General features: G+C 46.4%; 1 protein-coding gene and 1 long non-coding RNA gene across 5 annotated transcripts in view; both read left to right on the top strand.

Annotated features, from left to right (window-relative positions):
• The window catches only part of LOC309534322 (retinol dehydrogenase 12-like), a 31,608-nt gene extending 22,894 nt beyond the window's left edge, over nt 1-8,714 (top strand). For all 4 annotated transcript variants that reach the window (XM_082226582.1, XM_082226581.1, XM_082226584.1 and 1 more), the window contains 4 exons: nt 4,222-4,326; nt 5,233-5,442; nt 7,524-7,713; nt 8,460-8,714. In XM_082226582.1, the coding sequence (XP_082082708.1) occupies nt 4,222-4,326; nt 5,233-5,442; nt 7,524-7,713; nt 8,460-8,562 (608 nt within the window). In that variant the 3' untranslated portion in view covers nt 8,563-8,714. The remainder of the gene's footprint in view (nt 1-4,221; nt 4,327-5,232; nt 5,443-7,523; nt 7,714-8,459) is intronic.
• LOC309535149 lies at nt 5,449-6,888 on the top strand. Its single transcript, XR_014221030.1, has 2 exons — nt 5,449-5,669; nt 6,411-6,888. It is a non-coding gene; the product is annotated as an uncharacterized lncRNA (long non-coding RNA).
• Nucleotides 8,715-15,402: the final 6,688 nt, after the last annotated feature.

Raw genomic sequence — 15,402 nt, forward strand, 5'->3', positions numbered from 1 at the left:
TCCGCCTGCTCCGTCCAGATGAACTTCTTTTTCTTGGAGCTAAGCGTGTCCGTGATGGCCGCTGTCTGCATAGCGAAGCCTTTGATGAACTTGCGATAGAAATTCGCGAAGCCGACAAATCGTTGGACCTCCTTCCGGTTGCGCGGGCTTTTCCAATCCAACACCGCTCGAACCTTGGCGCTGTCCATGGCGAGCCCCTTGTCAGACAACTTGTAGCCCAGAAAATCCACCTCCGTCACATCGAACTGGCACTTCTCCAGCTTGGCGTAGAGCCTATGCTGCTGCAGCCTGGTCAGCACTTCCTTGACGTGTCTGTCATGCTCCTGCTGCGATTCCGAAAAGATCAGGATGTCATCTAAGAAACAGACGCACGTCTTGTAGAGTAGCCCCGCCAACACGTGATGCATGAACGCTTGAAAAACGTGGGAGCCATTTTGCAATCCAAAAGGCATAACTCTATACTCGTAGGTGCCCAGTGGCGTGAACATGGCTGTCTTCCACTCATCTCCCTCCTGCATGCGAATGAGGTTGTACGCCCCCCGCAGGTCTAACTTGGTGAACACTCTGCCCTTCCGTACCTTTGCGAGGAGGTCGTCGATTCGGGGCATGGGGACGTCCGATGGCTTGGTCACACTGTTTAAGATGCGATAGTCCACGACCAGCCTTTTTTGGGGCGTGTCCCGCTTCTTAACAAAGAATACAGGACTGCCCCCCGCTGCCTTGGACTCCCGGATGAAACCGCGCTCCAAATTATGATCTATGAACTCTTTGAGTTCCTGTAGTTCGTCCTCAGACATGGAATACAGCTTCCCTTTAGGCAGCGCCGCCCCCGGCAGCAGGTCAATTTTGCAGTCATATGGTCTGTGGGGGGGTAGCCTGTCTGCCTCCTTCTCGCAGAAAACCTCCAAAAATTCTGCGTACTTGTGGGGAATCGCTTGCAGCGTGCCTAGCAGCCGCTGTGACTCCTCTTGCTCCCCTTCCTGCCGGGGCATGATGCAGTGTTCAGCACAAAAGGAAGAGCCGAAGGTCAGCTGCCTCTGGTACCAAGCCAGCGTCGGGCTGTGCTTGTCCAGCCAACTCATGCCCAATACAATAGGCGTGTCCGACAGTTGAGTGACGTTGAAGCTGATGATTTCCCTGTGATTTCCAAGCCGCAGCACCATAGGTGGCGTCTGCTTCACCACTTGCCCCCCTAGCAGCTCCCTGCCATCCACCGTGACAACCTGCAGGGGCAGCGTGGCAGGCAGCAACTGTATAGCGTGCCGGTCGACAAAGTCCTGCCCTATGAAGTCTGCATTGCTTCCCGAGTCGACGGTGATTGGCACGTCCATGGTGATTCCATTGGGTAGCTGGAGCGATGCGGTGAGCCTCACTACTGGCTTGGGCAGGAGGGGGTCCATGGGCGGTAAAATCCCTGGGGACTGCTTCACTGACACGTCTGGCTGGGCCCCAGTGCCTCTTCCTCCAGCCAGACATCGTCGTTTCCCTGCTGTGGTTCTCCTTGCTGCGTTGCTGCAGTCACCATTGCTGAGGCTGCAGTGTGCTTGTGGAGCCTCCGGGGACACTCTTTCGCCATATGCCCTGGATCCTCGCAGATATAACACTTCCTGTTCCCTCTAGGAGGCTTCGCTTTCACTGCTGCCGGTGCTAGGGCTCTGGCTGCTGACTGAGCCCTTGCACTCCCAACCTCCATCGGTTCCACCCCTCCCCCTGTTGGAGGCGTGGATTGCGCACGCGCTGCTTCTCTGGGAAGGAAGGAGGAGCCCCTGGCTGGTTCGCGCCCGCTGTGCCCTTCGTCCCTGCTCCACGGACGTTCTTCCAGCCGCACCCCCACCGCCAGCGCCCTCTGAACGATCTCCTGCGTGGTCCGGGGTCTCTCCCCCCTCGCAATTTCATCTTTAACCGAGCTGTGCAATCCCTCCCAAAACAGATCTCTTACCGGAGCCGAATCTCTGTCCCATTCCAGGGCACTGACCAAGGCGAAAAAGCGTGCATGATACTGCCTTACGCTGGCCCTCCCTTGTTTCAATCCATGTATCTGCTGCCGAGCAAGATCCACGTCAATACTTGATAAGAAACATCCATCCATCGCTTTAATAAAGGCATCCGCATTTTGGAGCGCCGGATCCCCATCCCTCCACAAATTGCGCAGCCATGCTTTGGCATCTCCATGCAAATGAGACATGATGAATCCCACTTTTTCTTGCTCATCTCTAAAGTCTCTTTTCAGCAGTTGCAGTGCACACATTACATCTGCTCTAAAGTTGGGGTACTGTTGCAGATTCCCATCAAAGTGAGAGACCAGACCGCCTGTTCGTCTCGCCAACCCAATTCCCTCCTGTTTGGGTGTCAGTTGCCCTTGCTTAGTAAGCATGTCCAACCTGATCTGGAGATCCCTGCAGGCGGCAGCTGCCTCCTCCTCTCTCTTCCTGGATGCGAGAGCCTCGGCATTCAGTTGTGACACTGCTTCTCTGAGTTCCGCTATCTGCTGCTCAGCCGTCATGTCGTCTGCCGTTCGTGAGCTCGCTAGTAGGCACCTGCTTCTCTCCTCTCCTCGAGGCTGTAGATGCCCACAATTAATGAGACGGGACTTACTGTCAGAGCTGCTTCCAGATCCTAGCTCACAGAGGATCACGCTAGCCAGCGATCATTTAGTAAAAGTCTTTATTGAGTTACATTTTCCATTCTCAAGCTGCTGCGTGCAACTCTACGTCTAATGGCTAGATCGGCGAAGTCCCGTCTGAGTCTCCGCCCCTTGCGCACCAACTTAATACCCTAGCCCTGCTCCACCTTTTCCGCCTGACTGTTCTCCTCTGAGTCCCTCTGCCCCCCGGGGTCTCTTCCTTCCTGGATTCTTCTGACGCCGACCCCCCGGACTCTCCTGTCTCCTTGCGCCGGGCTTTAGGACCTGGCTCTCTTTCAGGGCTGCCTACTGCGTCACTTCCCTGTGCATTTGAACTTGGCGCGCGCGCCCAACTTTCCACTTTCCGTCTGACCGTTTCTTCGCTCCCCGATGGAGGTGTGGCCACTCCTGACTCATGCCCTCCCCCCTGTTGTGAGCTGCCAGCGCTTGATCCCTGGCTCTCTTCCTTTTCCCTGCTCTCTGGCGGTGACGCTGGTCCCGATTTCCAACTGCTCTCCTCTGAGTCCCCTCTGGGTCTATCTCCCTGGGGTGTCCCCCTAGGCTCCCCCCTTGCCCTGGCCACTGGTGCTCCTTTCTGTGAATCTTCTGATTCACTGGAAAGACTCGGAGATCTCGGGTCGTCGTCATCACTCATCTTTTCCTCTGCCTCCTCCCCCTCGCTCTCTGTTTCCTCCCTTGCCCTTGCCTCTGCTCCTGAACCCCTGACAATATGCTTTTGAGTAAACACATTTAAGCATGTATGCCACATTTTGCCTGAAAGGGTAATAATATATATGTGTGTGTAGGAATGACTGTTCAGCTCCTTAGATATAATAAACCCTGTTAATGATAGTAGTGTTCTATCCAAAACATGTGTCACTCAGAATGGACACAGGGTATATTATATATTTAGCTAACAATAAAGGTTTAGAGATAATTGTTAAATAAATAATAGTCCATGAAGTTGGACTACTACAATTGCCAAAACCCATTCAAAATGGGTATGTATGCACTCAGATACTTGAGCAATAAGGATACATATAATGTTCACTGGAAATTACTCTGAGGTAATAGCCCATTCATATAATCCATTTCTTTCCCACTAGTGCTTCCATTTATTTATTTATCCTGTCACATGGTCCAACAGGTGGGGGTATCTCACTATTTACCTAAACTAGTAGGAGATCTTGGCAAGAACCATCAACCCTCTGTCTGATAGAAGTTTAAATTCCCTCCACCTGTCGGTCCCGTCGGTTAAACTGTAAAGTTTTTCTGTAGACTGAGTAACACAGTCTAATATTTCCTCACTTAGTATTTGCTAATTATTTTAATCAATTTACTAACCTGTACTTCCTTGTTCCCAACATATATATTCACAGTAACCTTAAAGCATAGAATTGTAGAGTTCAAAGGGATCATGGGGGTCATCTAGTCCAACCCCTGGAAAGCAGGAATGTCAAATAAAGCATCCATGACAGATAGGTGGCCATGTAACCAAATGCTAGTTATGATAAGAGCCTTGCTCCTTGAAACATCTCAGTCTTCTTGTCTTTGGTGTTTTCTGCTTAATACCCAATCTCGGCCATTATTTCCTGTAGAGGAGAAGAAGCTCCATATCCTCATTAACAATGCAGGGGTGATGATGGTTCCCTATTCCAAGACTGCTGATGGTTTTGAAATGCATATTGGAGTCAATCACCTTGGTAAGATCAAGAGACATAGATGTGATAAATGGATATATTACCTGGCTTCTCTTTGCCTTTGCTTATCTTCCCTGCTCTTTCCCCCAGATTTCACAGATTATTCCTGTATTTGTAAACCTGAGTTTATACAGGAAAAGCATAGAGACAGGTGTTGTTGAGGGTAACACCATGAAGATTACACAAATTTAATTTGAACACAAAAAGTTATAGACACACTGTAAACTCCAGTATGGACAGGCCCCAAGTCACAGTCCCCTGGAGATTTAATTAAATTATTTATACTGTGCCCATCTTGGTTGAATTTCATATATTCATTTGAACTAAGCAGCCAATTTTTTGGTTATCTATTTCTAGTTGATTTATAGTACAGTAAAATTAATGTCATTTTGTTTGATTTTTTAAAAAAACATAATGTGTTTACATTATTGTGAGTACTATTTTTGTTCTAAAGGTTAGTTTTACATTATACATATGTGTGCCCATAAGCTCTAGAAAAAGGTAAAGGACCCCTGACAGTTACTGTAAGTCCAGTCGCAGAGAACTCTGGGGTTGCAGTGCTCATCTCGCTTTACAGGCCAAGGGAGCGGCGTTTGTCTGCACTGCAGACAGTTTTTCCGGGCCATGTGGCCAGCATGACTAAGCTGCTTCTGGCAAAACCAGAGCAGCGCACGGAAATGCTGTTTACCTTCCTGCCACAGCGGTACCTATTTATCTATTTGCACTTTGACGTGCCTTTGAACTGCTAGGTTGGCAGGAGCTGGGACCGAGCAACGGGAGCTCACCCTGTTGCGGGGATTTGAACTGCCGACTTTCTGATCGGCAAGCCCAAGGCTCAGTGGTTTACACCACAGCGTCAGACACGTCCCTAAGCTCTAGTAAATAATTGTAAATCTCCTCTCCCTTTAGGGCATTTTCTCTTAACATTCCTGCTGCTGGACCGTTTGAAAGAGTCAGCCCCAGCTCGGATAGTGAATGTGTCTTCGCGCCTACATGCTTTTTGGTGGATAAACTTCAAGAACCTGCAGGGAGAGAAATACTACAATGAGTTCCTGGCATACTGTCAAAGCAAACTGGCTAATGTTCTGTTTACCAGGGAGCTGGCTCGTAAATTGCAAGGTGAGCTTTAAGAATGAAATGCTAATGGCGCACAACCACTCATATGTACGTATATAATAGGGTTGCCCATACCCAAAGCCTGGATGTGAGAGGAAGGGGGAAGTCACAGATTACTGAAAGGTTGCACGCATGAGAGACACCCCAATCTCCAAGCGGTGAGAGACTCTAGGGATACCAGCCCTTAAACAATGTTCAGCTTTCTTGGAATGAGGTCAGTGGAGACTGTGGTGTCTTTAAGATATATGGTTTTATTTACACATACACACAATCTCAGCATATGATGGAGGGGATCATAGCATTAGCACACCATAGATCTTGCTTCCTCATTTATTTGCTGGGAGCCCCAAAGTCCAGCACAGAGGTAAACATGTCTCTCTCCCAGGCAGTGGCGTAGCATGGGTTGTCAGCACCCGGGGCAAGGCAAGTAATTTGCACCCCTTAACCTGTGGATTTGTGCCCCCTAACCCTAACCCCCAGATGTTGCGCTTGGTGCGGCCGCCCCCCCTGCACCCCCCATGCTACACCACTGCTCCCAGGCGCTGCAGCATCTCCCCACTTCCCCTCTCACTCGCAAGCAACTTTCCAGCTCTCAGCTCCTTTGTTGTCCTTTTGCTTCTTTGTCACCTAGATGCAGCTAATTTCAACATAGCTCATTCCTTTGAAGTGAAGCAGAGCACTACAGTGGCTGTCTGGTCTTTGAATTCAAAGAGCTTGCCTGACTGGCTCCCAACCTCCCCCAATCTCGTAACCATAGCTGGGTTGAAATTTAATGGAAGCATCAGAATGAAATGACTCTGCATTTAAAATTCCTTATGGGAAAGCTATTAAAAGTATGATTTGGAGCCATGGGTAGAGAAAAGGTTAGGCATCACCACATCACTTCTATGTTTCTCACTGCTCCCAATGAGGAATTTTAAATATTGCACATTGAAAGGGGCCATTGGGCTAACCTGACATGCATTTTGTAGGCGTTGGATGTCTAAATTGTCCTAATATTGTATCTTACCCATGCCATTGCCAGTGGCTTCTAATGTTATCTAAATTAAGGGTTTCCGGGGATTTATGAATCCACATTCCAGTTTCAAATGCTTCTTTATCCCCAAGGATGTTTCAGCCAAGCCATCTCACTGCTGTCTTTCCTCTCAGTTCAAACTCAAACTGGTTCCGAAGTGCTTATTTGCTCCCTATGGCAAGGTCTGATAAGTGTTGCTAGTTCCCAAACTGTGCTGGGCATTGCACTTCAAGACTGCAGGGAGAGAGGGAGATCCCCAGCCATCAAGACAGATTAACATTCTGTTCATCCCCCCCCCAATATGTAAACCATTCATTTAGTATGCTATAACAGATTTCAATTTAAGAGATGTTAACTTTTTGCTTGTTTATAATTGTTTATAAATTTATAATTGTTTATAAATGTCTTGTTTATAATTTTTTTGTGTGTGTTTTTTTAAAATGGCTTTGTTAAACCCTTGATACTAATTGAGTGCTGCACAAGGTTCTGTGCATTTCAATGGTATTGTGTTGGTGCTGACCTTTAAAGCCCTAAACGGCCTCGGTCCAGTATATCTGAAGGAGCGTCTCCACCTCCATCGTTCTGCCAGGACACTGAGGTCCAGCGCCGAGGGCCTTCTGGCAGTTCCCTCACTGCGAGAGGCCATGTTACAGGGAACCAGGCAGAGGGCCTTCTCGGTAGTGGCGCCCGCCCTGTGGAATGCCCTCCCATCAAATGTCAAAGCGATAAACATCTACCTGACATTCAGAAGACATCTGAAGGCAGCCCTGTTCAGGGAAGTTTTTAATATGTGACATTTTAGTGTATCTTTCATCTTTGTTGGAAGCCGCCCAGAGTGGCTGGGGAAATCCAGCCAGATGGGCGGGGTACAAATAATGAATTATTATTATTATTATTATTATTATTATTATTTGTATTATTATTATTATTATTATTATGTGTATTACAGTGAAAAGGGTGGTCCAATACTAGCTGCCTTACAGGGTACATGGGAACAATATTACTCCTTTCCTTTTGAACCTTTGGATTCATATATTTCGGTTGATGTTTCTGCTTTATGTTTTTCTAGGCACTGGAGTTACTGTCAATGCTTTACATCCTGGTGTGGTTGATTCTGAATTGGCGCGTTACTCATATTCGTTAGGAATTTGTAAAGCGGTGTTTAGGTTCACGTTTAAGACACCAAAAGAAGGAGCCCAGACCAGTATTTACTGTGCAGTGGCAAAGGAACTGGAGTCAGTGAGTGGGCAATATTTCAGGTGGGTCTGGGATTGTGATTTGCAGTTGGAATACAGACATCTGGATCCAGCACATCTGGATAAAGTTTTCTGTGGTAATGCTCAGAGGTGCCCACATCAGACCCAGAAGGCAATATTAAAATGGCACATTGCACATTAAAAGAAAGAGATCATATGCAATAGCTCTAACTTAAAACTAGCAGTGTGGACATGGGTTCATTATTATTTGTTGTAACTTGAGAAATGACAAGCAGCTTTGCTGTCAGTGGGCTGGCCACTAATTCCTTCACTCTCAAATGATTCGGATGCAGCTTCAGTTTGGGGGGGGGGCAAGCTGCAACAAAGCCATAGTGTCTCCTTATCGGCAACCACCATGTTTTGTGGCAACTGTCTCAGCCACCAATGACTGCAAAAATTAGGCAACGTGCAGTAGACAGTGCCCCATACAAAAACAATGAAAACATCCCCTTTGTTCAGGAGTTTGAATTTGCTCTGATATGATCATCCAGTTAATAGGTTTGGCTATTCCTCATCTTGCTTGTCAACCCTATTGAATTGTCTAAGACTTACTTCTCAGTAAACATGTATAGGATTGTGCTGCTGGGGTAACCTTAGCCCACTGTTGTCCATAAACCCAATTTGCTATCATATTGATTTGGGAAATACGCTCAATGTTTAATCAGAATTCTGATTCTTTGATGGTTTTGAATGGCTTAACAAATGATTAACAAAGTGCCTAATGAGTATTTATTTTTTTCTTTCTACAGTGACTGTAGACCAGCCTGGGCTGCTCCTCAGGCTCGTAACAAAGAGACCGCAAAAAAGCTCTGGCAAGTCAGCTGTGAGCTGATGGGCATCCAGTGGGAGTGAACTGGGATGGGTCTGTGGTTGACATTCGTAGACAGAATGTGAAGGCAACCAGAACGAAATAAACTATCCTTATCTTCTCATGTGTAGATTTCAGTGTCAAGCAGGCACTTTATAAACATAGATTGTATATCAATAAAATATGTTCTAATCAACACTGAGTTCTACTCTTTGGTGACCTGAAGACAGTGATACTTAGCTGCCAACACATAACTGCTTCCCTGGGGGGGAAAAAGTGAATCTGCCCTAATTGGTTTGTCATATAACTTTCACATGTAAACCTGTTAGATTGGTTGGATTTTGAGAAATTATCCCTACATAGAGGAGGGCAAAAGTATTATTTTTTTATGTGCTGAGTCAGAATCTTCTTCCTTCACTTCACATTGAAAACTCTTTTTAAAAAACCCACAAAACACTGCACACATTATCTGAAAATGGAAGTCTGTAGTCACATCCACACCAAACATTTAAAGCACATTTGTACCATTTTGACAGTCATGGCTCCCCACAAAGTATCCTGAGAACTGTAGTTTGCCCCCCCCAAGCTACAATTCCCAGCACCCTTAAAATTACAGTTCTCAGGATTCTTTGAGGAAAGCCAAGCTTAGGGTTGAACCAGTGAAGGCGGTGAAGGTCCTGTGTGAGTGCCTGGAGGCGGTTGGAGGATGGATGGTGGCTAACAGTGAAAGGAAACAGTTAGGGTTACCCCAAACAACCCTAAAAACTGTTTGTGGACGCGGCTGCTAGCATATTGGAACGAGCATGGGGACATGGGTCTGGGAAATGCACAGTCCGATTGGCCCAGTCAATCTGAACATTGTGAGCCTCCAGCCAGTCCATCCCGAGCAGCAGGGGGAACCGGGGATGGAGGCAATGTCCAAAGTTCGCACCTCCCGGTGCTGCTGGAGACACAAGACCAAGGGCTGGGTCTCCCGAGTGACGGCACCTGAACGCAAGAGCCGTCCATCAATTGCCTCCACCTGTACCAGTTCTAGCTTTTTCTGAAGTGGCACCTGATGATGAGCAGCAAAGGCAGCGTCCATATAGGAGCGGGTTGCCCCCGAATCTACAAGAGCGTGGGTAAGAATCCAGGGCCCACCTGGAGGGTAAAGACGCACCGGAACCATGAGATGTCGCAATTCCACTGGTGTGGGCCCCTCTTGTATGGTTTGGGACTCCAGGTTGTCAGGCCCTTCGGCTACCGAGGTTGGCGGTTTCCCTGCAGCTGGCATCTTCTCGGGACAGGACCGGGCGTAATGTCCACTCCCACCGCAGTACAGACACAGGTTTCCCTCCCAACGCCGCGTCTTCTCCGAGGGGGAGAGGCGAGGTCGCGCAGCCCCAAGCTGCGTTAGCTCGTCCGGCAACCCGGCTGTGGCCGTGGACCTGCTGGGAAGCCAGGAGCTGACTGGAGCTGGGGCTGACTGGAGCCAGGAGCCGGGAGTGCTGGCGGTCCCGGGCCTGGCGATGGTCCTCCAACCGATTGTCTATTTGCAGGCTCCGCTGAATGAGGGCATCCAGCATGATGGGACGATCCATCATGGCCAACTGATCCAGTATCTCGTCCGACAGTCCCTCAAGATACTGGTCCCGAAGTGCAGCGTCATTCCAAGACAAGTCCTGCGGCAACAGCCGAAATTCTGTGGCATAGGCGGTGGCTGTGGACTTGTCCTGTCTCAACCGACGAATCGCCCGATTGGCTTGGCTCTCCTTCAGAGGGTTGCCAAACGCAGTCTCTAAGTGGTTACAAAACCCCACATAGTCTGTTAGTAAAGGAGAGTCTTGCCGAAGCAGTGGCAAAGCCCACTTGGCCGCCTGGTCCTTTAACAAACTGACCAAAAAATGCACCTTGGTGCGGTCGTCAGGGAAGTTCCGGGCTGGCCCCTGAATATACAACTTGGCCTAGGCGAGGAACATGGGAAAGCTGGCCAGGTCCCCATCAAATTTCTCTGGCAAGGCCACTGGGTACTTGCCTGGAGCTGGGGCGTTGGCCCCAGGAGCTGGTAGGACGTTCAACCGCTGCTGAAGTGCCGTAACCACATCGCTTAGCTGCTGAATGGTGTGGGTCAAGGCCTGGTTCTCCTGGGCCAATGCCACCTGAGCAGCTGCCTGGTCAGCCATGGCTTCTGGCTCTTCCCGAACGCACCCCAACAAAGGGGGAGTGTGGGTGTGGCAGGAGCAAACTGTGCTGGTCCAGGGGGGAGGTTACCGTGGGGCGAGGTCCAGGACCTGAGTCGAGGGTTGGCAGAGAGTCCTCCATGGGTGAAGCGGGGTCCACAGCGAGGAGCCGGGCAAGGACAGGAACTCTGGGGGAACAGGACTGGATGCTGACCAAAACAGCTCTTCAACGACATTGCTCCTGCAACCTGGGACCAGGCTGACTGGCCTTTATCTTCTCTGAGGCCAGGGGCGGTCCCAGCCCCCAGGTGACCCGCCTCTCCTGGCCTTAAGGCGAGCACTCCTCCTGGGAGAAACCAGTTCCCTCCGCCTCTCTGCCCTGAGCCTCTGCAGCTCAGGAGAGGCCAGTGGGTTACTGGACCCAGGAGGAAACTCACTTTCCCCTGACAGGGCTGGGAGAGGTGCACCTGTAGGCAATGCATCCTCAATTGCCTCCGGAGCCAGAGTGGATTCACCTGGTGCCTGCTCCTGAGGATCCGGCACAGGTGCAGGCGCTTCAGAATCAAGGCCCTGCCCCAGCTCAGCCGGCCCTGGAGGCGGGGACTCCTGTGCAGGCTGGGATTCCTCCGGTTCAGCCTCTGAATCGAATTCCCAGGCCATCACAAATATTTTGATTTAAACATCAACAAACAAACAAATATCGATATAGTTTGGGATGCCAGTAAGGCAGTTTTAAGAGGTTTTCTGATTCAATAAAACAGTTATAGGAAAAAGTTGAGAGAACAAAAAAAATAAGAGATACTCAATTAAGAGATTGTAAAAAAATAAATTAATAACTAAACCTAGGAGGAATGAAATAAGCAATTGTATAAGATGTTGCAAACACAATATTCAGTGTTAATAGACCAAGAAGTGGAATGGATAATTAAGTCAATGAAACAAAAATTATTTGAATCAGCAAATAAAACGGGGAAATTTTTGGCGTGGCAATTAAGAAAAAACAAAAACGTGGTTAACAAAATAAAACTAGAAGAGCAACTTTTGGAAGACCCTAATGAAATAAAGAAAAGCTTCCTTAAATTTTACTAAAAATTATATAAAAGAGAAAAGGAAGATATAACAGAAATAGAAAAATACTTAGAAGACAATAGAATTGAATGTTTAACGAAAGAGGAGAAAAGCCAACTAAACAAACCCATAAAAATAGAGGAAATCCAAGAGGCGATAAAGAAGATGAAACTAGGGAAAGCCCCAGGGCCTGATGGTTTATCGGCTAAGTATTATAAAGTCCTGGAAGAACATCTAACACCGGAGTTGTGCGAAGTAACAAATAACATTTTAAGAGGAGGAAAGATACCAGAATCCTGGAAAGAAGCATACATTACATTGATACCCAAACTAGACTCAGATAAACTCAATATCAAGAACTACAGACCGATATCATTATTAAATAATGACTATAAAATTTATGCAGAAGTAATGGCGAATCGGCTCAAAAAATGTTTAATCAATCTTATTCATACGGACCAAGCCGGATTTCTACCCAATAGGCAATTAAAAGATAATGTAAGGCACATAATAAATATTATTGAATACTTGGAATGTAAAAATGAAATCCCTGCGGCATTAATTTTTATTGACGCCGAAAAGGCTTTCGATAATGTATCTTGGCAATTCTTATTAAAATGTATAGAAACAGGAGGGATAGAGGGCACATTCTTGGAGGGAATAAAAGCGATCTATTCGGATCAAAGAGCTAAACTGATTATCAATAATAACTTAACTGACTCATTTGAAATCTCGAAGGGTACAAGACAGGGATGCCCTCTGTCACCTCTTTTGTTTATAATGGTGCTAGAAATAATTTCGAATAAGATAAGGAAAATATCAGAGATACGTGGAATTAGAATTGGTGTAAAATAATATAAACTGAAAGCATACGCTGATGATTTGATGTTATCGTTAGAAGATCCACAAAAAAGTGTTGGTAAAGTGTTAGAATTATTAGAGGAATTTGGAAAGTTATCCGGCTTTAAGCTAAATAAAACCAAAACGATGACTAAGAACATGAAGGAAGATTTAAGAAACCATCTTGAGTCACAGACTGGGATTAAAGTGGTAAAAAAGGTAAAATACCTGGGAATATGATTAACCACGAAAAACATAAACTTAATAGAAGATAATTATACAAACACCTGGAAAGAAATAAAAAAGTACTTAGATACTTGGAACAGGATAAAACTCTCATATAGGGACGCGGGTGGCGCTGTGGGTAAAAGCCTCAGCGCCTAGGACTTGCTGATCGAAAGGTCGGCGGTTCGAATCCCCGTGGCGGGGTGCGCTCCCATCGCTCGGTCCCAGCGCCTGCCAACCTAGCAGTTCGAAAGCACCCCCGGGTGCAAGTAGATAAATAGGGACCGCTCACTGGCGGGAAGGTAAACGGCGTTTCCGTGTGCTGCTCTGGTGTCGGTTCGCCAGAGCAGCTTCGTCACGCTGGCCACATGACCCGGAAGTGTCTGCGGACAGCGCTGGCTCCCGGGCTATAGAGTGAGATGAGCGCACAACCCTAGAGTCTGTCAAGACTGGCCTGTACGGGCAGGGGTACTTTTACCTTTACCTTTAAAACTCTCATGGTCTGGAAGAATGGCGGTAATTAAGATGAATATACTGCCGAAACTGCTGTTTTTATTCCAAACTATTCCGGTAATTAGGGGAACCTCGGTATTTAAAGATTGGCAAAAAAACTCTCTCGAAATTTATTTGGCAGGGGAATATATTATGAAGCCTCGTGCCTTTGTTGGATCAAAAAATGGATTGTTATAAAGAACACAGATTTCCTGGACTTAGAAGGTTTTAACATCAGATTTGGATGACACGCATATCTGTGGCACAATAAAGAAAAGGTCCATAAAGGATTCTCTAACCATATTATTAGAGGGCCACTGCTTAAGGTATGGGAGAAAAATAAAAAGCTGCTCGAAAGAAACACTCCCTGGTGGTCATCACCAATTGACATCTTAACAGTTAAAAAAATAAACACAGAAGGTGAAAGATGGACTTATGAAGATCTTCTAGTAAGAACAGAAAAAGGATGGAAAATCAGATCATATGAAGAGATAAAGAATAAATTAACAGGTTGGCTCCAATTTCACCAAATTAATGCTCTGTGGACTGAAGATAAAAAGGCAGGGATGAATGAAAAAAAAAATCCAGATACCAGGTAGAAATATTAGAAGGTAAATCTAAACTTCTATCCAAAATGTATAACCAGTTACTAGAATGGGATACCAAAGATGAAGAGATAAAAGAAGTAATGGTAAAATGGGCGATAGATTTTGGATATAATTTAGAATATGACAGTTGGGCGAGACTTAAGAATAAAGGAATGAAATTCACAGCTTGTACAGCACTTAGAGAAAATATGGAAAAAATGATGTACAGATGGTACATCACACCTGTAAAACTGGAAAAAAAATGTACAAGACTGGAGATAAAACATGTTGGAAATGTAAAACACATAGAATGTAGGCGTCCACCCTGTGGAACACCCTCCCCTCAGATGTGAAGGAAATAAGCAGCTATCTTCTCTTTAAAAGACATCTGAAGGCAGCCCTGTTTAGGGAAGTTTTTAATATTTAATGCTGCATTGTTTTTAACACTCGATTGGAAGCTGCCCAGAGTGGTGGAGGAAACTCAGCCAGATTTTGGGGGGGGGGGTATAAAAAAAATTATTATTATTATGTGTTCTCTTTTTTTAGGACACATTCTCTTTTTGGGGAGGAAATTTTCTGTCCCAGTGGATTTTTTAAATTTGCCAAAATGTCTCTGGCTATACTTTCTGAATGAGATACAGATATACAGTGGTGCCTCGCAAGACAAAATTAATCCGTTCCGCGAGTCTCTTCGTCTTGCGGTTTTTTCGTCTTGCGAAGCACGGCTATTAGCAGCTTAGCAGCTTAGCGGCTATTAATGGCTTAGCGGCTTTAAGAAAAAGGAAACAAACTCGCAAGAACTCGCAAGACGTTTCATCTTGCGAAGCAAGCCCATAGGGAAATTTGTCTTGCGGAATGACTCAAAAAATGGAAAACTCTTTCGTCTTGCGCGTTTTTTGTCTTGCGAGGCATTCGTCTTGCGAGGTTGCGAGGTACCACTGTAAGTGGTGGTTAAATACTTGCTTTCCTCCTCTCTCTTCCTGCAACCCCCCCCCCCCCGCAATATATCAGAGCTTCTATAGCATACATATAGTAGGGGTATTTAAAATGAGAATCTCCATAGTGTCCTTTTTTTGCTCTTCAAAATATGGAAACCCTAACATGATGTGTGGGAAAGGTATGTGTTATGTACTGAGAACAATAGGATCCAAACTGAAGCAGTCTGATTGGTCCTAGAACAATAGGATCCAAATTGCAGCAGTCGGATTAGTCCTAGAACAATAGGATTCAGAATGCAGCAGTCTGATTGGTCCTGGAACAATGCAGCAGTTTGATTGGTTGGCAGGAACCACCCAATCCTGCTCCAGATAGAAGTGAATCCACAACCTGATTGGCTTACAGTAGAATTCCGGAATTAGCCAATCATGTGCAGCCCATTGTGTAAATAATGTATATAAAGCAGATACTGTGAGGGGACTTTCATTCATTCCTCCTCACCACTATGAGCTGAATAAAGAGCATGAAATCACTTTGCGACTCTGAGTATATTTCACTGGCGACGAAGGTGGGATCC

Source organism: Podarcis vaucheri (assembly GCF_965113315.1).
Source record: "Podarcis vaucheri genome assembly, chromosome: 1".
Taxonomy (NCBI): domain Eukaryota; kingdom Metazoa; phylum Chordata; class Lepidosauria; order Squamata; family Lacertidae; genus Podarcis; species Podarcis vaucheri.